We start from the raw sequence: 21,859 nt of genomic DNA, 5'->3' as shown, positions 1-21,859 counted from the left end.
GGTGGAGCAGGATTGCAGGACTGAATGGCTGATCCTTGTAATTTATGTTCCTGAATTTTCTGAATAGTACATTGCAAAATGTTAAGCTGCTAGGTAAAAATTGCACAGAAGCAACCCCATCAGTCAGTGGATGCACAATCTATCATACACTGTTGAAGAGAGTAAACAGTGATAAACTGTGGGTTATTTCAGAAGGACACAAGAAATAAGTGCAGGGGTTGGCTGAGTGGTCTCTCAAGCCTGTTCCACAACTTTGTAATGTCATGGTTGATCAGTTATCCCAGCTTCACCCACCTGCAGCTTTCTCCATCTCGCTGGTTCTCTCCATGCCTCGATTTTTTCCCCCAAGTGTTTTATTAAAAAAAAATTGATCTTTTTCTTGAAAATCCTTGAGGATTGAGCATCTAGAGTCTTCTGCTATAGATATTCCCAAAGATTTATAGTCCTCTGAGCAAGGAAGTTTCACCGTCTGTATCCAAAATGGCTAATCCCTCCTCCTATGACTATGATCCCTACTTCCAGATTCTCCAGCCTGGGGGAACAGCCTCTCAGTTCAATCCCTTTGGACATCTTGTATGTCTCAAAAATATCACCTCTGCTTCCAAACTCCAGTGAATATAAGACAGTTTTGCTCCATCTTAGGACAGCCCCACACACTTGATCAGTAATTTTCCAAGTGGAGTTGAATCTTGAAACTGTGATTAATTCCTTACATTTCCATTGAACAACAATGACATGATTTAACCTGTCTAAGTTTGTAGAAACAATTCAATGCAAAACCTAAGCCACGTGGCAAATTTGACATTCCTCATTTGAGCATTGCCTTCAAAATTTGTGTCTCCAACTCTCCTTATTCACCATTAAGTATAACAAAATTGTTGAAAGCTTTGGGGTCCTTGCCCTTATTTCATTTGAAATCAGTTTTGCAAAGTCTAGCTGTAAATGTTAATTCTAAAGGTAAAGGGGATACAATGAAAGATACAAAGCATCCTGTAGCAGTACATTGAAGTTTAAAAGGGCACAATCCTTTTCCCCACCCACCCACATGTGTACTGACCCTTGTGCTCAAACCAAAAATAAAAATGAATGTTCCAAAGTAAAAAAAATTGGCATCTAACTGACGCTCATCTGGCAATTACTGCTGGGACAGTTTCTTCACATGCAAGGTTTGAAAGATTTATTTTCATCCTGAGAAGATGTTTTCTAGTGTTCCGCAGCCTTTCTCCCCTCAAGTCTATCTGGCTGTCAGATTGGTTGTGTCAGAATCTGCTGATGTATGTTTTATAAGTTCAGTGAGTGAGTGGGCAGAGCTCTGTAAAAAGCTCAAAACTCTTCTCCGTTCTATGTTGTTTTTTTCAAATTGAACTGTTGTGTAAAATTAGATTTAATTACCATTCTAAGCACAAACATTCTGCTGTGTTCTGTAACAGCAGTGTTTTGCTGGTCTGATCACATGAGTGCCAAATTCTCAGAGTATCTCCATCTTTCCCAACTTGTAACATTAGCTAATTAAAACCAATATTCCAAATTTCTCTTTCTCATTTCCATTAAGTTTAGATTTAGTAATGTAGATTTTCGTTGTTGTAAGGCACAGGAAACCATTGATGGAGATAAAATGTAGGTCAGCTATGAGCTGCTACTTATTTTTAACCTATTCATTTCTTGGGATGTGGGTGTTGTTGGCAAGGCCAGCATTTACTGCCAATTCTTATCTGCCCTTGGAGGTGGAGGGCCATCTCTTGAACCACTGCAGTTAGAGTGGGGATGGTATTCCCACAGTGTTGATAAGAGATTCTGGGATCTTTCCCAATGACAATGAAGGACTGGGGATATATTTCCAAGTCAGGATGCAGGAGGACTGTGACAGTGCGGCTTAGAGTGTGACTTGGAGGGAAGCCTGTGGGTGATGGTGCTTTCACACATCCGTTGTCCTTTTCCTTCTTAGCAGTATAGAGTTTGGGAGGTGCTGTCAGAGTAGCCTGTGGATGGTGGAGTTGAATTGCCTACTCCCTCTGGTGTTTTGCCCAGTTGTGTATTCATGAATCCATACATCTATTTAATCAACTATGTTGTATGCAAAATGGATCCTGTCCTTGTGCAAAATACACCTTCCAGAGGTGATTGGACAGAGGTAGAGGAATGAAAACCTTGATTGTCCTCCACATGCCTGTCCTTTCTAAAATAACAAGTGCTGAGGCCAATCACATTATCCTAAATGTAGTCCAGCAGAGTATGAGAGAAAAAGCCATGATATCTTTTCAATGGTTTAGATAATAGAGGGAGAAAACAGAGTCATGCAAGTGTCCTCCCATTACTGTATTTTCCTTTTGATTCTGTTCCTGTTCCAGCCTATTTCTGGGATTGCAGTACAAGTGATCCTTCTCCTTTTTCCCATAATACTTTGACTCCTTCCCCTTCTCTGTGCAGACCCTGTTTGAATTTTGGCTTCACTTTCCAATATCTTTCATGGGCATCATGAAGAGTCATCATTGCAATATAGGAAAACAGTAATTGGTGCCCTAGAAACTCTGTGCTCTTGTCTATTTTGAATGACAGGTAAATGGCAACAATGACCGTCAGGGTGTTCAAAGGCCGGGGCTGTGGTGCTCCTGAAGCCCAATTTCTTGCGGGATGGCTGTGATTAATGAGGCCTTGTTTGATTGGGCCGGTGGACTTTCAGAGGTGAAGGAGAGAGAGGGTTGAGGTGGTGCAGTGCTGAGGAAGGGAGAGTATGGGCAGAGGAAGTGTGGGCAGGGCCAACCATGATCTAACTTGGTGGTACAATGCATGACATATTCAGGGTGCACTGGCAAGGTTGGCATTGTGAAGTACAGGTAGATGGAATGCAAGCAACAGTTTCTGTGGTTAGTGAAACTGGAATTGCTCCAGGATAAATTCGCCACAACTAACTCTCAAGCTTAATGGGTGGCATTATAACAAGCATGCTGTAAAGGAACACTTGTTACTGATTAAGTAGGAGTATGTTTTCTGCTCTCTCTGGTCATCTCACTTCAGCTCTGGATTCCAGTACACCACATGCTTTCCCCAGGAAACCACAAGGCTGAAAGGTGATCTATAGACACATTCACTTTACACCAGTAACTTGAGATCTCTTGTGTCTGGGAGATGTGGGAGAGAGAATATTGTGTAACATTGTTCCTCCTGACACATCACTGTGTATTTCTAACATTTGTTTCATCTGCTACTGATTTTATCTTCTAACAGTTGTGTGGAGGAAACTGTTCTAGAGTATGACTATTCCCTCTAATAGAGTAATGACTTTGCAACCCGTAGGAACAGTCCTTAGGATGATGCACTGCAAAGGATGTTTGGTTGACAATGTAAAGGAAATTCAAGCTATCAACACCGACTGACCGTCAGGTTATTAAACATACTGTTGTACCACAAACCTGGTGCAAGAGGTGCAGTTTTCAAGTACTGTATCCACAGTGTAAATAGATAGCTCTTGGCAGGTTGTCATTGCTGTCATTTAATGCTATTTAACTCTCTTAAATAACAAAGATGGTTTTGTTGACTGGGTGTGCTACCACTCTTAAAATTCCTACAAATTGAAAATATATCCAACTTGAACTTATTTGGATCTCTTTTCATTTGCCTACATTTGGCCAGTTTTGATTGATTCAGTTCCAAGACTGGAGGATTCCATTTGCCAGATCATGATCTACCTTTCCATTCACATTTAAAGTGCAGTGTGAAGTGTTTGAGTGGGAAGTGGTAGAGATGGGTACAATTATTATGTTTAAAAGACATTTGGAAAGGTACATGGAGAGGAAAGGTTTAGAGGGATATGGGCCAACTGAAGGCAAATGGGACTAGCTAAGGTAGTCGACTTGGTGAGGATGGAAGAGTTGGGCTGAAGGGCCTGTTTCTGTGCTGTACAACTCGATTACTATGGCTCAGTGGGTTCTTAACCTCCTGTAATTCATTACAGAGTGTACAGACTGATAAAGGAAAACACAAGAGCTTGAACAAGGTGTGTGTAGTTTATTCGAGGGCTCTTAACACACTGAATGTGGTACTTCCAAAAACATTGCAGCGCTGAGAGTAGTTAGTCACAAAATACAATCCTTAAGAAGTGACGACCTTAAGGTAACAATCATTTGCTGACAATTAATATTACACGCACCAAATGCAAGATTAGAAAATCCTGGTTTTGGTAACCTGCCATTCCTGTCTTGTAAGTTGAACTACTAAAGGTTACGCATGTTGTTGGTTGCCACATGGTAAGAAGCGTTTGAAGAAATCCATCTTGTCCAGAAAGAGGGAAAGCAAGAATCAAATCCAAATATAGATTCTGGTTGATGTAAGGTTTTAGTGGAGCCTCATCTATTACAGTAATTGTGTGCAAAAGGTTTGGCCCTGTAATCTTGGCCATATGGTTTGTCCAAAGGCCAGAATTGCTGTGTGTTGGCGTATTCCAGCTAAAAATGTGTAATAAACCTAAGGCTAAACATTGAATTACTGAAGTGAAATGCTGTAAACATTAATTTCAAATTGAACTGTGCAGTGTAATCCCATATGTCTGCTCTGCTCACATTATTTTGAAATGGGAATGTTTCAAAATGGCAGTTGCAGAGCTTATTTCAATGTTTGCAAGTTAAATATGGAAGCAATTCTCCTTGTTGTTATTATTTGCACATTTTGCTGCCCAACACTCAGCTGACCATAGAGCCAAAACTTGCCACTAAAGAACAGACAACTAGTTTTAAAACTGATGACTGTGTGTGTGTGAGTAGTCATGTTTTTATTCTACCTCCTCGTCTGGTCTGCTTTTATGCAACTATACCCTGTCAATCCTAAACTACTGCATATATTATGGATTCTTGTTTTTCATGGTTTAGATCATCTATGTGACTGCTGTCAAGAAAAAATGTTTCTTATCTAATTTGGTGATGCAGTGTTGTGTGACTCTTTAGACCAATGCACACACATCCTCCAGATTCTTCTATATCCATTCATTCATTTGATTGTAATCCAACCAATGCCATTCAATTGCTTTCTTGACTTCGCCAAGAGTGGTGCTGTAGATTTGTCTTCTGATGTACTCTGTCCTCTAGACATGCTTGATGAAGCAGGATGGGGAGGGCGGCGGGGGGGGGGGGTGGGTGGTGAAGGAAGTAGGGTTGGTTGGGAGGAGGAGGAGGGAGTCAAAGCTTTAGTTTTAAGAGCAAAACTGTTGGAGGAACTCAGCAGGTCGAGCAGCATCTATGGAGGGAAAGTTGCTGAGTTGCTCCAGCAGTTTGGTTTTGTTTTTGCTTCAGATTCCAGCATCTACAGTCTCTTGTGGTTCCGGCTTTTGATTTGGATTCATTCATGTTGGTGGCAAGGGCTGCATTAATTCCCCATTCTTAGTTACGCTTGAGCTAAGTGACTTGCTCTCCATTAGAGAAGGGCAGTTAACAGTCCCACACCATGCTGTGGGTCTGGACTCTCAAAAGGACCAGATTTCTTTTCCACAAAGACAATAGGTTTTTACAGAATCTGGTAGCTTTGCTGTTATTGATAAGTGAATTTGCTTAACTACTGAATTTGGATTCCATAGCTGCCAAGAGGAATGGCAAGCAGGGTATGGTGGTGTGAAAAACCACCTTGCCTCAATTAGTTAATAGTATGTAGTTATTTGCCAAATAGCAAAACGGCATACAATGGCCTGTGTGCTGATCATATCATGATGAGTGAGTCAGACTTTAGCTAAAGTATTTGCACAGGTCAGAAAGACCTTGAGTAATCATTGGAAGACTATTGTTGGGGGGGATCTACATGCAGAATGGGGATGATAAGATAAGATATCTTTATTAGTCACATGTACATCGAAACACACAGTGAAATACATCTTTTGCATAGTGTCCTGGGGGCAGCCCACAAGTGTCGCCACGCTTCTGGCGCCAACATAGCACGTCCACAACTTCCTAAACTGTACGTCTTTTGGAATGTGGGAGGAAACCGGAGCACCTGGAGGAAACCCACGCAGACACTGGGAGAACGTACAAACCCCTTCCAGACAGTGGCCGGAATTGAACTCGGTCGCTGGCGCTGTAAAGCATTAGGCTAACTGCTACACCACTGTGCCAGTTGAGATCTGGATGGATGGGAAGTGAGATTTCTGTAATAAAATTTTTGTGCAGCAATATCTGTATAAGTGGAATCAATGAAATATTCTATCAGTTCTCAAGCCATTTGGAGCTTTGCCAATTAGAGATACCCTTGAGTGCCTGTATAAGCTAGTAAATTTAGTTTATGGCATAAAGTACACATAGATCATAGTGGAATCGCATGGTGCTTAACATTTTCATTAATCTGCAGCCTTAAAAGTAGGGTTTACCACTGAAGGAATGCTGCGCACCTTTTCAGATCCTTTTATTACAGTTTTGTTCATGTTCTGTCTGTTCTATCTTTATTGTGCTTGGCATGCTGATGCTACAATGATGAAAAGATAGCAAATATCTGGCATTGACTTTAAATTATTAAATTCATCCCAGCTCTGATGTTGTTGGGACTTATCTTTCTGCTTTTATGCTGTAAGGTACCATGAGAATTGGCAATCTAACTGAAGTGCACTAGAGGGCCAAATATGCAAACAACTTCAGCTGAGGCTGTGTATAGTGGCAACTATGACCAGCCAGAGTGGAGACGATTGGGTAATAACCCTGTCATTCAAGATTGTTGACCATATTGCCGTATTTATGTACTTATTTTGGACACAGCCCAGTGCGTCACAAAAACCAGCCTCCCCTCCATGGACTCTGTCTATACTTCTTGCTGCCTTGGTGAAGCAGCCAGCATAATCAAAGACCCCACCTACCGGGGTCATTGTCTCTTTCTCTCCTCTCCCATCAGGCAGAAGATACAGGAGCCTGAGTGCACATACCACCAGGCTCAAGGTCAGCTTCTATCCTACTGTGATAAGACTATTGAACGGTTCCCTCATACGATGAGATGGACTCTTGACCTCACAATCTACCTTGTTATGACCTTGCACCTTATTGTCTACCTGCAATGCATTTCCCTGTAGCTGTGACACTTTACTCTGTTATTGTTTTTAACACTGTACTACCTCAATGCACTCTGTAATAACTCAATGTATCTGCACTGTGTAATGAATTGATCTGTATGAACGGTATGCAAGACAAGTTTTTCACTACCTCGGTACAAGTGACGATAATAAACCAATACCAATAACTTCTGGAATGCACTGCTTGAGGGTGTGGTGAAGGCGGGTAATCCCTCATTTAAGAAGTATTTAGATGAGCACTTGAAATGTCATGGTTTACAAGGGTGCAGGCCAAGTTGTAGAAAATGGGATTAATATTATGAGGAACTTGACCAACACAGACCTGGGACCTGCTTCACACTGTAGGACTCTGACTCTAAAGGTATATGTAACCATCCTTAATTTCCTGGAGACCATTTTACCTCCTCCCCTTCTGGTACAGGCTATTTAATTAGTTTTGTCTGCTCTTTAAGTGGTGTGTGTGTGTGTGTGTGTGTGTGTGTCCTGCATACCCTGCCTCCAACTTGTTGCTAGTGCTGGCAACAAACACTTTATCTGCATGTCTTTGAACTGGGAAGTAAGTTTGTGGGTCTGCATTCTAACATGTAAACCTTTGGAACCTTTATAAAATAATCCAACATTTCATAGGTGTTTGTAAAACCAGTTTTATCTCTTGTAACAGACTGGTGTGATATTGGCTCTTTTCCATAAAATAAATCTTCAAATAGCTCTTCAGTCTGACTCTCTTTTGTTCTATTTCTAATTGAGTTGGTGGAGGATATAATGAAGAACACCCGCACACATTGAAGGAGCACTTGGCACTGCAGCAGGAATGAGTCAGTTTAGTTTGCATATTTTACTGTGGACCACACCCAGAGCTGGTTAGAAAAGGATCCATCAGCGCAACATTTGATTGTGGATCAGTTGAATCTTTAGTGACATTTGCTTTATGCTCATTGACATTCAGATCTTTGTCAATGCTTTTGTTTTGTTTTTGTTTTGGGTGGAGGAAGGGGATTTGTTCCAGGGTCTGGATTTGTGGGTGGGGTGGTGAGAGAGCTTGTGTAGGAGGTACAAAGTGGTTTAGATTTTGACTGAGTGTTGAATACGTTCTTAGCAGTTTGTGAACAAAAGGGACAATTGTTCATAGTTGGGAGGGAGGAGTTACTGTTAGTGACTTGATTTACTTGTGCTCTAAACTGCATGCTTCAAATCAACCATGATCTTTGAGAGCAATGAGAGAGGTTGCAGTTTTGCATACTGGGATTACTAACATGAGCAGATTATAATTTTAAATATGTAGGCAAGGGCTATATCCTGAAAGTCCATTTTAAATTTACTAATTTTGAATTGAAATTCTTGGATTCTGTGACTGAAGTATTATTTCAAACTGATTACTGACATTTATTTAGAGTAGTGCTAAAATATAGAGCCACTTACTTGTAATTCTATTCATTTTGGTGATGATTTGAGTTTGCACCTGTCCAACAGGGATTTGCAAATTTATCTTGTTATCATTGAAGTCCCTCAACAAGGATGTTATGTAAGTGTGGGACACAGAGGTTGTAATTTATTTGAGAGGGTTTGAATTCTCAATTTTTAGCGATTCAATCTGAAATACTAAGTAAATTTTAATTTGCAAAAGTTTGAATTGAATAATTTAAAAATATTTTCCACTGTTCATGCAACACTTACCAAAACTTTATTTCTTACTCATTTGAATAACTTGCATTCATTTATAGATGAAGTAAAAAATTCCTCTTCAAACATTTAAAACTAGCTGGATGTTGTTGAACATTCCAAAAATGAAATGTGGGTCATAGGTTAAAGTATTTTTGTATTTAGGGAACAACTGAACTCTGAGCAATTACATTTGAACTGAAAAGTAGATTCCCAACAAGACCTGGAAGAAAATTTTGTTGCTGATGAGCTTCCGTTTTCCAAGTTGATAGTAATTTAGTATATTGCCCACCAAGAGGTCCAATGTTCTGGTGAGATGTTATATTTCATACTAAACACTTGTGACATCATTGTGACAACCAGTTAGAGGAAGAACCATGGCTCTTAATTACCCAGTGCCAATCCTAGTTCAGTTAGCAGCCAGAGTCTACTTTTGGAGTTCTGATTGTGTTATTAGATTTAAAAAAAAACCAGGAGCACAAAGGATAACATTCTCTGCATACCTGAAGGAGGCAAAGATGAGTTGATCTGTCTCCATCATCACCATTAAGAAAAATTGGTTCACCAGAGTTAATTTTTAAATTGGTAGGGAAGTTTTGCATCTAATCGGTTAAACATCACCTTACCAGAGTTCCAGCTTATTTCTTTTGCTGGGTTGAATGGGGCTGTGAATGGAAGAACTGACTGTCTAGATTTAAAAATGGTTAAACAGGCATATTATGTGAGAAATATTTAAATTAATGGTTATGCCATATGTGTTTGGATCCAAATTTAATGTCTGTTCCTTCCACAAATATTTTCTCATGAATTCTGCGAGCTTGTATTTTCAATCATGCTGCACCACACATAGTTTGTTTATTGCTATGTATAAAAGAATAATTGTGAAAACTTAATTTGTCCTTTTTTGTTTTTTCAGCAAACGTTTGTACCTTGAAGTAACAAGTTAAGATGTTGGTGCTTCTGGGATTTATTCTTGCCTTCCACATAGCAACAGCAGCACTGCTGTTCATTGCCACAATAGATAATGTGAGTAGACTTTCCCGAGACTTTTTAGTTCTGCAGAGGTGCATGTGACATAATTTACCAGATTTTTGGTAAATTGCAGATCAGAAAGCCAATACTTGTGGATGTTGTGGAAGGGATGAGATGAGCTGTACTTCATGTGGAAAGAACTCTGGCTGAACTTCCCTCCTTAAGAGTTTGAGTTTGTCTTCCAGATATAGCAGTAACAACTCCTATTTACACAAAAGGCTAACATCTCTGGACTCTTCATAGAGGCTTGAAGAAAACAATCAAACGTTAAGCAAGAAAATGGTTATCAAGGAAGGATGATACAAAGTTTGGTTACATCTTCCCTATGGATGATTATAAGTATTTTTAGATGTGCCCATTCGGCTTAGCTTTTGCAAACATAAGCAAAACACTTTGCAACATGTGGTTTGCCTAACTGACTATGTAATGTCAGCCATTATTGTTATATTTTAAAATGAATGGATTTTAGTAGTAGCTATTTATGTTCTTGGACAAACTGTGTCCTTTACAGTATAATCTGAAATGGTTGAGTCTACAAATATGAATTAGGAGCAAGACAAGGTTTCTTGATTGTGCTCCACCATTCAATAAAATTGTTCTTTTTTTAAGGCAGAGATAGATGATAATAAAAAAAATTCAAAGACTTTCTTGATCAAAGGACAATGGAAGTAGAGTTCCAAAGACACTCAACCCTCAAAGGTTTGTCTTGTCTGTCTCAAGTGGGCAACCACTTATTTTTAAACACTTTTTTTTAGTTCTATATCCCACAGGAGAAAATATCCTCTTCACAACTGCTTTATCAAGACTTCCTTACCACAGCATCCTTCTTGTTTCAATCCGGTCTCCTCTCACTCTTCTAAGTTTCAATGAATTCAGTGCTTTACCAAGCCAGCCTCTGTGTTGTCAAACAGCAATATGTAATGTAATTGATGATGTAGTTTGGAATAGTTTAGTTATGTGAAATAAACTTCTCAGAATTGTTTTTTTTTAGTACGTCTTTGAAACTCTACTTTTGTTATCCTTTCAATAAAGAGAGTCTTTGAATATATTTAAGGCAGAGGTAGATTTAAAAAAAATGGCAGAGCAGATGTTGGGGGAGAGTGCCAGTGGCTAACATCTGTTCTTAGTTTGTACGATTTTGTTTTGGAAAGCTTATTATGTAATTTTCTATGCCTTTTAATTTATGTGATTCTAACCTTTGGCTCTAAGGTGTAGTCTAGAATCACATAAAATAATTGTCTCTGACATGGAATGACTCAAAGTTAGTTTGTAAGAAAAATTTAAAGTCAATGGGATTAAATGGACAACACTGTAGATATGAAATTGTTTAAGGAATGGAAAGTGGTGAAGAGGTGAATGGATTATTTCTGGACCGGTGGGAAATTATCATTGTGTTCCCAAAGAGTGGTACTGGGATCATTGGTCTCTTTGATGTATTGTAATGACTTAGATTTGAAGATGCCATCATGTAGTATGATACAAAACAGGGAAATCAGTTAAATGGTGAATAAATTTCAGGACAAATAAACTGATGGAATCAGCAGCCAAAAGATGATAACTTTAATGCAGAGAAATTTGAAGTGATTTTATTTTGGAGAGAAGGGCAATAAGTATTAAATGTTAAAAGGGTGCAAGGAATCGGAGATGTGATGCAAGTTAATTTTTTAAAATGAGAACTGGCTATATTTTAAATAAAACATATGACATCCCTGACTTAAGGTGTGTGTGTGTGTGTGTGTGTGTATATATATATATATATATATATATATATATATATATATATATATATATATATATATATATATATAAAAACAAACCTTTTAAAAACATTTAGGCCTCATCTGGAGTATTTTGTTGACTTCTGGGGATTGTACTTTAAGGTGCTTGGGTATTAGAGAGTGTGCTGAGGAGGGTTTCTAACATGGTGCCAGGGATGGGGGCAGCATTGATTATGGAGACTCTGGGTTCTCTTCCATGGAGAAGTGATGATTAAGAGCACTTCTGACAGAGGTTTTCAAAATCACAGGCTGGGATTTGTGCAGCATGATTGCACTTACCTGGACTGGATTCAGGGGGAAAATCCTGCTGGCTTTCTGCACCCTTGAATTTAGCTGGTGAGGTCTGCATGGCAACTTGGCCTCAGGCTCTTTAATGTGTCGGCTCACCGTGCCCCCCACCCTCATCTCAAAAACAAGCCTGACACCCTCTGATGGAGTCAAAGCTGCACGTGGTGCTTTCACCTGTCAAAGCAATTTGGTGCTTATAATTTTAAATATTTCTGAATACACAAACTATTAAAACTGAAGCAAATAATTTAAAAAAAACTAAAATGCCTAAAAATCAGAAAATGCCAATGATTAAAAACATTATTTTAGTTTTAAGGTAACTTCCCTTCCCTCTCATTTCCCAGTGTACAGGTCTAGAATCCCTACTGAAATCATTTGGTTCTTGGACCCTATGTCTGGGAATCCTACAATATTTCTACCCACTTATGGTGTTGATAGAGTAACTTGGGTGAACCATTTCTCAGTAACCAAAGAAGTAGATTCAGATAAAAATAGATTCAAGGGAAACTTTCAGTCACTATTTGGATAATAGAATATAGAACAGTTCAACACAGGAACAGGCCTTTTGCCTTCTGCCTACATAATGTCCATATCCCTTCATTCTCTGCACATTCATGTGCCTATCTAAGACCCTCTCAAGTGCCTCTATTGTATTTGTCTCCACTACCACCCCTGGCAGTGCATTTCAGGCATCCATCACTCTCTCTATATATTTTAGAAAGAAACTTGCCATGTACATCTCCTTTGAAATTGCCCCCTCTCATCTTAAATGCATGCCCTCTAGTGACCGGTATTTCGACCCTGGGGAAACAAGGTACCAGCTGAATACCTATGCTTCTCATAATCTCATAAACTTCTATCAGGTCTCCCCTCAGCCACTGCCACTCCAGAGAAAACAATCCAAGTTTGTCTAACCTTTCCTTACAGCACATGCCCTCTAATCCAGGCAGCATCCTGGTAAACCTCCTCTGCACCCTCTCCAAAGCCTCCATATCCTTCCTACAATGGGGTGACCAGAATTGAATGCAATGTTCCAGATGTGGCCTAACTAGAGTTTTATAAAGCTGCAACATAACATAAATTGGGTTATAGGATGGGGTGGGGTTTGGGATTATTAGGCTAACATTACCATATGGCCAATGATGTAGGTGTGATGAGTTGAATGGCCTCCTTCACTGCTGTTTAATAATTTAGATTGACCAACAAAATAAATGCTTAAAATGAGGCTGTGAAATCTAAATAACTAGTAAAGACAGAACAGAAATTTCAGGTATTCCAGTTTCAAACTACAAACAACATTTGAAGGGAAATGCATTTCATCCATTTACTTAATTTTCCAAAATATTTCATTTGCCATAGGCCTGGTGGAAAAATGACATCAGCAGCACTGATATATGGCAAACGTGCTACTACAATGGATCTGTATGCAACGACGAATATATTTCTGGTTATGGAGGTAAGTGTTTGCACAACATGACACAAATGCCTGAATAGACTTAATCTTAAGGTTCTCGGCCGGAGTGGTGATGAGAAGAAATAATTAAACTGGAAAGTTTTAACATTTTAAAATATTTTTTAAAGCACTGTTGTATTGCGGTAGGATTGGTGCTGGTTTCAGTCTGGTACCTCTTTTGCTTGGCCACTATTCTCATGTGACCCTAGAGGCGTGAGGGGCCAGAAATCCCCATGCAAATATTGCCATTGTAACAATGGCAGAGGGGGTCATCTGTGCCAGACAATTGTCTCTGACCCCAATGTAATTCCTTGGGTCTGGAAGTTTACTTAAGATTGCATTGGAACTGACCTTTCCTGCCCTAGGTGGGCTGTATTTTTTAAAAAAACAACTCCATGTCTTTGGACCCTGCCATCCACATTGTTCTTTAGGTGCCCATTGTGTCCTCCCTACCCTCCCTTAGGTGAGGCCAAACCAGATTCTTACAACCTCGTTTTACCAGAGAGAAGCTTCCACAAATCACCAATCCCTCTTTTTCCATCTCTCTGCATTGCCTGAATCAGTCAGTTCCCCTGCTCCTGTGTTACTCAAACCACCATCCGTGCTTCTGTTTCCTCTAGACTTTATTCCAGTGCTCTCCTGGCTAGACTGCCATCTTCTGTTCTCCAAAAGCTCTATTGAGCACACATTTCCTGTTCTTTCAGCACTCCTGTGTTAGCATTGGTTCCTGGTTTGCCCTTCCCTCGATCTTAAACATCTATTTGATCATATCCCTCCCTTAACTCTGGAATTCCCTCACTCCCTCCGAGCATTTGTCACTCTCTCTTCCTTCAAAAGTCCTCCTGAAAACCTGTGTCTTTCACAGTCTGTCCTTTTTTAGTCTCCTTGTGTGACTTGTTCAGTTTTCATAACCTATGAACTACCTTGGTTAGTTTGCTAAAAACACTCTATAAATCATGTTGCTGGTTTGGTTGGCTACCAGGGATGGAATTGTTGATATTTCTAGCAGATGATACCATTCCTACAGTACTGTCTTTCTTTGATATCCCTCTGCCCAAGTAAACTCTTATCCTGGTTAAATGGGGTGGAGATGTGGCATAAGAGTTCTACTCTGTTTTGCCCCAAGAACATCTGGACTGTAAAGGAAGTTTGGGGTATACTAAATGATACAAATGCTTTACTAAACAATACAAGATGGCCAATTTATCTCGTGTCAATCTCAGCTAGTCATCCCAAACTGAGAAGGAACATGAATCATCTACCTGCCAGATAACAAGCAAAGGAAGGTTTGCATTTTCCGTAGCACTCCATACAGAAGAGAAGCTAATGATTGGATTTGGGTTACATCCAGCTTTTTAATTGGTTTGTTTTAAAGGTAGAGTAGACTTCCTGGGGAGTTGCTAAGCTAAAGACTTTCCCACATATTGGCAGAGAAAGTAACAGGGGCATTAACAGTGGGCAGCACGGTAGTATAGCGGTTAGTGCGACGCTACTACAGAGCCAGTGATCGGGGTTCGATTCCCATCGCTGTCTGTAAGGAGTTTGTACGTTCTCCCATGTCTGCATGGGTTTCCTCTGGGTGCTCCGGTTTCCTCCCACATTCCAAAGACGTATGGGTAGGTTAATTTGGGTTTAAAATGGGCGGCGAGGACTCGTTGGGCCGTAAGGGCCTGTTAGCATGCTGTAAATAAATAAATAAATTAACTAGTTGGCAGATTAGGTGGGTGCCTATGCATTGGTGTTGATGTTTTGCCTTTACTTGCTGAGATGAAGGATTGTGTGGAGAACCCAAAGATGGGGTTGGGAGGGGTGTGTGTGGTGTGGAAATCTGAAATGCACTTCTAAAATTGCCAACAATTTAACAAGTAGTAAAGAAAAATGGTGAGGACTTTTTAAGATCAAGAATTAGATTTGTGTCTGAGATTCTCTTACAATTTTGGGCCAAAAGCCAATCCCTGTGATTACTTTTATCTTCTCTTCTGCAGATTGCATCAAGGCAATACAGGCGACCATGTGTCTGTCGGTGATCTTCTGCTGTATTTCATTCATTGTGTTTGTTGTTCAACTGTTCCGGCTGCAGAAGGGTCAGCGATTTTACATTGCTGGAACCCTTCAACTACTTTCTAGTAAGTGTGTTCATGCGTATGTACAATAAAAGTGCTTGCTTGAAAGCTCAGCTATTAGAAGGGTGGAAGACAGACTGAATGGATCACTAATGATGTCCTTTCTGATTTGTGATCATGAAGTGGGGTCCCTGCTTGTCCTTCTCAACCTCTCCGGTTTGGCTGGACCACTCTGTATTTGTAGATGATCCAGTGTTGTGCATCCCCTTCTTTGATCCCACTCCTGCTGCTGCATCACTCTTGGGATCCTCTTCTCTTCTGCATACTTGCCTTCATGAGACCTCCAGGGATATGAAACATTTAAGACATCAGTTACGGGCATGATGTCAGCTTTCAGGTATATAAGATATCTTTATTAGTCATATGTATATTGAAACACACAGTGATATGCATCTTTTGCACGGGTGTTTTGGGGGCAGCTCGCAAGTGTTGCCACGTTTCCAGCACCAACATAGCATGCCCACAACTTCCTAACACGTACATCTTTGGAATGTGGGAGGAAACCGGAGCACCCAGAGGAAACCCATGCAAACATGGGGAGGACATACAAACTCCTTTACAGACAGCGGCAGGAATTGAACCCGGGTCACTGGCGCTGTAATAGTGTTATGCTAACCGCTACACTACCGTGTCGCTCATCTCTGCCACTGATGCTGATCTCTGCTGCTGCATCTTTCTGCCACTTGCCTTTTACCCCTGCAATGTCAGATTAATGTGATTCTCATCAGGCACTCTAGTGAGAAGTCACTTCCTCGAAGTGAACATGAGAAGGCTCCTATTTTAGCTTTTCTAAGGGACTGCTCCCTTTGTGGCTTGTTGGTCGCAAAGTCTGGGTCCCTGGTCCTTTATCTCAGTAAACCAGAATATACATCATCTAGATTTCACAACCTTAGCAACACGTTACACAAAGGAGCTTAACTGTCCATTTAATGGCTTCATCATTTCACCCTATGGCACATATTCCCTTTGTTTCATCCATTGCTCTCTTTCAGCTTCTCAGCTACCTAGACCAGCTATTTGCTTTTTCTGTCTCTCAGTTCTGATGAAGGGTCTTTGATCTGGAACTTTTCTTTCCACAGATGCTGACTTGCTGAGTAGTTCCAGCTTTTGCTGTTTTTATTTGAGAAGGCTGAAGCCTTCTGGTTTATGATAAGGCCCAATATCAATACCTTTACAGCTGGACTGTGTCAATCTGAAAGTCCAAATTGACACTGAATTTGCCCAATCACATTCTATCCAATACTAAGTCCGCTGCCACCTTGTGCATCACTACCTGCCTTTCCTCTCTTTCATTCATTTTTGTTACCTTTCAGATTTTCTGGCTTGCTCCTCTCTCCCTTCATAGACACCAAGTCCTTTATCCTACCCAAGCTATCACTGACCTCCACTGGTCTTGGGTCAAGAAGTGTTGAATCTAAGATTCATATCTTCCTCTTCAAGTTCCTTAATCTGTCATAACTTTGTGTCTCCCCCCACACCTTTTGTTGTTCTCTGAATGTGGTCTCCTGTGTGTTCTTTAGCTCCATCTGTAACATCTACAGATGCCTTGCCAGTCATTCAGACATTCTCTGCCTAAGTGACTGTTTTTTCCCTTCCTCTTCACCTTTTTAAAAGCTGGACAAAATATTTCTTTGTTCAATACTTTGGTCACCTTTCCTGTCTGCACTTTTGTCTATTTTCCCTGTGTAAATAAAGCTTAAAGTTACTGTGCTATGTAAATAAAGTTTAAAGTGTCTTTTATATATTTCTTAAGTAGAATTTCTATTAAAATGTAAATTGTTTATTACTTGTTAACAGTCCAATAATTAGCAATAAGGATGTCAAAATGTCTCAGCAAAATGGGTTGATGTTAAATTTGCAGCATTGCATCACATGTGAAAATGTAGAGATAAAGACAACATATAAAAAGAAAATGAACTTTTCCTTCCACTGAACCCTGGTTGAGCTTTTACATTTAGTTGCCTGCAAAAAAAATTAATCAGTGATTTCTTCCTGGAAGGCCACAAGTCTGTGTTGGAGAATGAATCCCAGTGACAAATAATTTTCTCTTATTTTGTAGGTCTCTGTGTAATGATCGCAGCCTCCATCTACACAGACCAGGAACAAAACTTCCATCAAAATATGCATGCAGGAGACTATGGATATTCCTTCATTCTAGCCTGGATCGCTTTTGCTCTCACTTTTATCAGTGGTGTGATGTACATCGTTTTACGAAAACGTAAATAGAGGCTTGGATTGACCTAACCCCTTCGTGTACCACTGCAGAGAAGTTTTGTTTCTGGGTGAATTTCATAATGATCTCCTGCAAATAAAATAAACCTTTTTGTACAGTAATTATCAAATAAAGCAAAAACATAATAGCTAATTTTGCAACTGTTTTGAAGCCTTTTTAGTAGTTACAAGTTCTTTAAAGATCAGTTTGGCACAGTTTTAATCAGGAGTAAACATTATTCTTTAGTCTATGTTAAGATAAATTGAAAAGTTTTCTTTTCCAGTGGCAGGCACCTTTTCTGTATTATTGTTACAGCCAGTCAATATGAAATGTTTACACATGCAGGAGGTGGTTTAAGCATTTAAAGCTTCAATAAAATGAGCTCCATGTTGTTCACAAGATGGTTTTTTTTTTGTTAAGCTAGTGGCCTCGTACTTGTTTCCCAAGTCTTCTCAGAGTTGGCTTACCTTAGCTAGACATTTTTACTTACCAAAATTACAATTTTACTGGATATACAAATTCTTAAAACTACATATCAGTCATTTAGGATAAAATACCCTGAAAGGTTTGAAGTCTACAGTAACAAAAAAAATGCTTAGAAAAGTACTTTATATTTGTCTATAGCAGAAAACTATATACAGGTAGCCCCTGCGTTATTGGTGAGGGGTGGAGATGCATTCCTAGAAAAAGTCCCTATTGCAATTTTCCATAATGCAAAGCTGTGTCATCTGTCAAGAAATGCGAGATGGGAAAAAATAAATTTTGTTCTACTTATTTACTTTTATTCACAAATTTTGTTTGGAGCGAATTTTCATACCTCAAATTTTTGGGTAGTGATGTGTGAATTTTGTATGGGCAAATTTCCACTACTGTAATACGGGAGTTGCCTGTACAGATATGTTGTAAGAGACAATGGGTTACCGGGAAAATAACTGGAGGAATGGGACTGATGGGAACATTCTGAGAGTAAGCATGGACTTGATGGGTCAAATAGCTGCCTCCTAAGTCATAAGAAAATATGAAAAGTAAGTAAATGGAAATAATTACATTCTGGGCAGAGACTCATAAAAAAACATAAGACCACACCCTCCCCTTTCAAGTTATTGAGTATCTTTTTATGTTGGCTAATGGGAAAATTAATGTAAATGCTTAGAATTGATAGTCTTTGACCTTGGAGAAAGAATACATTTGATGTCGTGGCCTATTTGTACATGTTATTTATTGGCATTATATAAACCATCTCCTGAAGTGTAAACCACTGGAAGTGAGTATCTGATTTCCTGAAACACTGCAAAGTCATTTCTAAGTGAAATAGTAATGGGTTGATCTGATTTAATTTAATTTTTGGCATAATATAAGTAGGTGAAGCAAAGCTGTATTGAAATTTTTATTTTATAATTCTTCCCATCTGAGATTCATGGCATCAGACTGATTTTAAAGTTCATTTCTGATTCCACAGATGTGAAAACTAGGCTTTTTGTGTGTGCAGATTCCTTTTGTGCTTGGGAGGAATTGTTTTATGTATCACCCACTGAAAAACTTGCATCCTGCAACACAAAATTCTCAGTTATAGATTTTCTGCTGCTAGATGTCCCAGGAGTAATTTTTAAACCTTTGCATTTTAGTAATCGGGATACTTTTAATCAATTTACTGTGATTATTACTGACTCTATAAAACACTGACCTGAGCACTGCCAGCAGAGATTTCCCCCATTATTAAGCTAAATCAAACATGAGGTTTTCCCAGAAACTAAATAAGAAACCCTTGACAAAAGAGTCTTGACCACCCTAGCATTTGTGGAAACAGAAAATACTGCTGTAAACGAATACTTGAATTCAGCATTAGTATGTTGGTGCTGCTTGTTTTCTTCCTGATTAGCTGGACTGCATTATGATTGCAGAGGCTTTGAAATCCAAACATCAGACAGAACTTGTTGCACAGCTGCTTTTTGCTCTCAATGTTTTCCATTCCCGCACTTGTTTTTATAATCAGAGAATTAGGATCAACATAAATTGAAAATAATATAATTGCACTGAAACCTTGCATTCAACCTCCTAGCAAAGGAATATCTTGTCTCTCAAAGAACTTCCATTCCAGAGAACTGAATATTACTTAACAAATCAATTTTAACTTGCAAATAAATCTTAATAACTCAATGTAGGAAATGCCACTACAGATCCACTTCCAGAATAATGACCATTGTTACAACAGTGTAAAATGGTTGCAACACATTGTTGTGACTTCTAGTGGCAGAATGAACGTACTGTCAAATAACTAGTTAATAACTTGCTTTTTCAAATATTTTCTTTAATGTATTGTCTATGAAAGCCATGACTTAAAACTGCCAGCGTAGTCATATTTATAGTTTAGTGAGCAATTATTTCCTTTTATATGAAATGTTAGGGGTACATTTTTTTTGATAACTCAGCAGCAGTCAATGGAAGCAATAAGAGAACTGGTAATTTGTTAACAGCAATTGCACAGGTTTGTGGAGGACACCACAGTCGTTTTCATAGGTTCACGATTTCATTTTTGCAACTGGGTTCCATTGCATAAGCAATGAAGTAATAAAGGAGTGCTTTTTGATATTAGTCAGTCCTAAATAAAATTCTAATAGCCTACAAACAAAATTTTTTTTTGAAGTTCCACTTAAAGGACATCTTATTTGAGTGGTGTTGGAGTAACCACTAGTTCTGAAGTTGGTGTTTTCTCTACCACAATATATTAAGGTCTTATTTTTGTAATGTATTTATTGCATGCTAATTTGTTATCAGTGCTTTTTACTCTAGTGATATTGTGCACAGTGAAACAAGTTAATACTCATACCCAATATAAATTTGCATTTATACCTCGTGCATAATAAAATGGCTTTTCTCATGCAATGTCACAGATAACAATTTAACCCATTTTCTGCTGAACTTATGAGACAGAGGGATAAAAATTACTGAAAAGATTGTAAGGGGTGGGACACTTTCTAGATATATTTCTGCATTGTGAACATTGAAAGATTTGCAATAATTAGACTTACTGGCCATAGCTCCCGAGTCAATTTATCTTCTGTCGTTGAATGATGTGGTTTATTACACGAATTAGATTTGTTTCAAAGTTTGCATTTCATGGATTTTAGCACAAATTTCTTTGATTTTTTGCATTGTTAAATACTTTAATAGTTGACAAATGATCTAGAACTGATTTCAAACAAAAGAGAGCAGAATTTTAAAACTGAAAAACGTAATTATGTATGTAGATCCTATATTTTAAATAAAACAGTTGAAATCGTGATCTTGTATATAGTCCAACAGTCCTCTTGTATGTGGTGAACCTGGATCCGATGGATTAAGAAGGCCATAAAGAGTTAGGGTTTTTAAATATTAGTTTCAATTAGTTACTTCTTCCTTTGGATGTAATCTACCATATTGATTAGAGTTTGTTTTCAAAGACATTTTTTTAGAAAATATTTTCTTCCCCTTTTCAATATATAGTTTAAAAAAAAAATTGCCAGGTTGAGTGTCTTAATAGTAGTGGGATTGTTTTTAACTTGGCATTTTTGTTTAGTGTTGTTACCATGATTCTACAATAATGTAATATAGACTCTGTTGGTATAGAAATCCAAAATATAAGAAATAATTGATAATTATCTGTATTTTGTATGTGTAATAAAGTACTGCCTAGCAAATTACTAATTTGTTTATACTGTCCAAATATTTGTGAGCCCCTGATATATAACAGAAATGAGTCCAGCCTGTCTGAAGTGCGATGTTCTTGGCTCTTGCCTCCTCGTGGTCTACATGTGTGCATCAACATGTGTTCAGTCATCTGATGTCAAGGGAAACACAAGTCAGAGAATCCAAAGTATGCACACTTTTAAACATTAAATAGCTTTGAAGTGTTTTGGATGTCCTGCTGTTACAAACTTTGTATTTAAATCCACATCTACCATCTTTCTAATCCCCATAAAAGAGGAATCCAGCCACAAGTCAAATATTCCTATAGTACAGAAATGAGCCCTTTAGCACCCCCACCCTCCCCAGTCCAGATCAACCATCCATTCACATGATCCTACATTAATCCCATTTTTGTTACTCTCCTCTCATGCCCTGAGAGGAAACACTAAATCTTTAGTATAAGATACCTGTGTTTTAACAAATCACCTGTAGTTGTGAATATTTAATCAGAAGCAAAATACTGTGGATGCTGGAAATCTGAAGTAAAACTGAAAATACCATGAGTACTTGGATTGGGTAGTATCTGTGGATAATTAATATTTGGAGCCAATGTTT

General features: G+C 38.8%; 1 protein-coding gene across 1 annotated transcript in view; it reads left to right on the top strand.

Moving 5' to 3' along the window:
- emp2 (epithelial membrane protein 2) overlaps window positions 1-21,258 on the top strand; it is a 36,476-nt gene extending 15,218 nt beyond the window's left edge. The window contains exons 2-5 of the mRNA XM_052022084.1: window positions 9,609-9,718; window positions 13,150-13,246; window positions 15,229-15,369; window positions 17,426-21,258. Of these exons, the coding sequence (XP_051878044.1) occupies window positions 9,641-9,718; window positions 13,150-13,246; window positions 15,229-15,369; window positions 17,426-17,592 (483 nt within the window). The 5' untranslated portion in view covers window positions 9,609-9,640 and the 3' untranslated portion in view covers window positions 17,593-21,258. The remainder of the gene's footprint in view (window positions 1-9,608; window positions 9,719-13,149; window positions 13,247-15,228; window positions 15,370-17,425) is intronic.
- Window positions 21,259-21,859: the final 601 nt, after the last annotated feature.

The sequence above is a fragment of the Pristis pectinata genome, chromosome 8 (assembly GCF_009764475.1).
Source record: "Pristis pectinata isolate sPriPec2 chromosome 8, sPriPec2.1.pri, whole genome shotgun sequence".
NCBI classification, from domain to species: Eukaryota; Metazoa; Chordata; class Chondrichthyes; order Rhinopristiformes; family Pristidae; genus Pristis; species Pristis pectinata.
The sequence above is the reverse complement of the archived record's forward strand: the minus strand, read 5'-3'. Positions and strand labels throughout refer to the sequence as shown.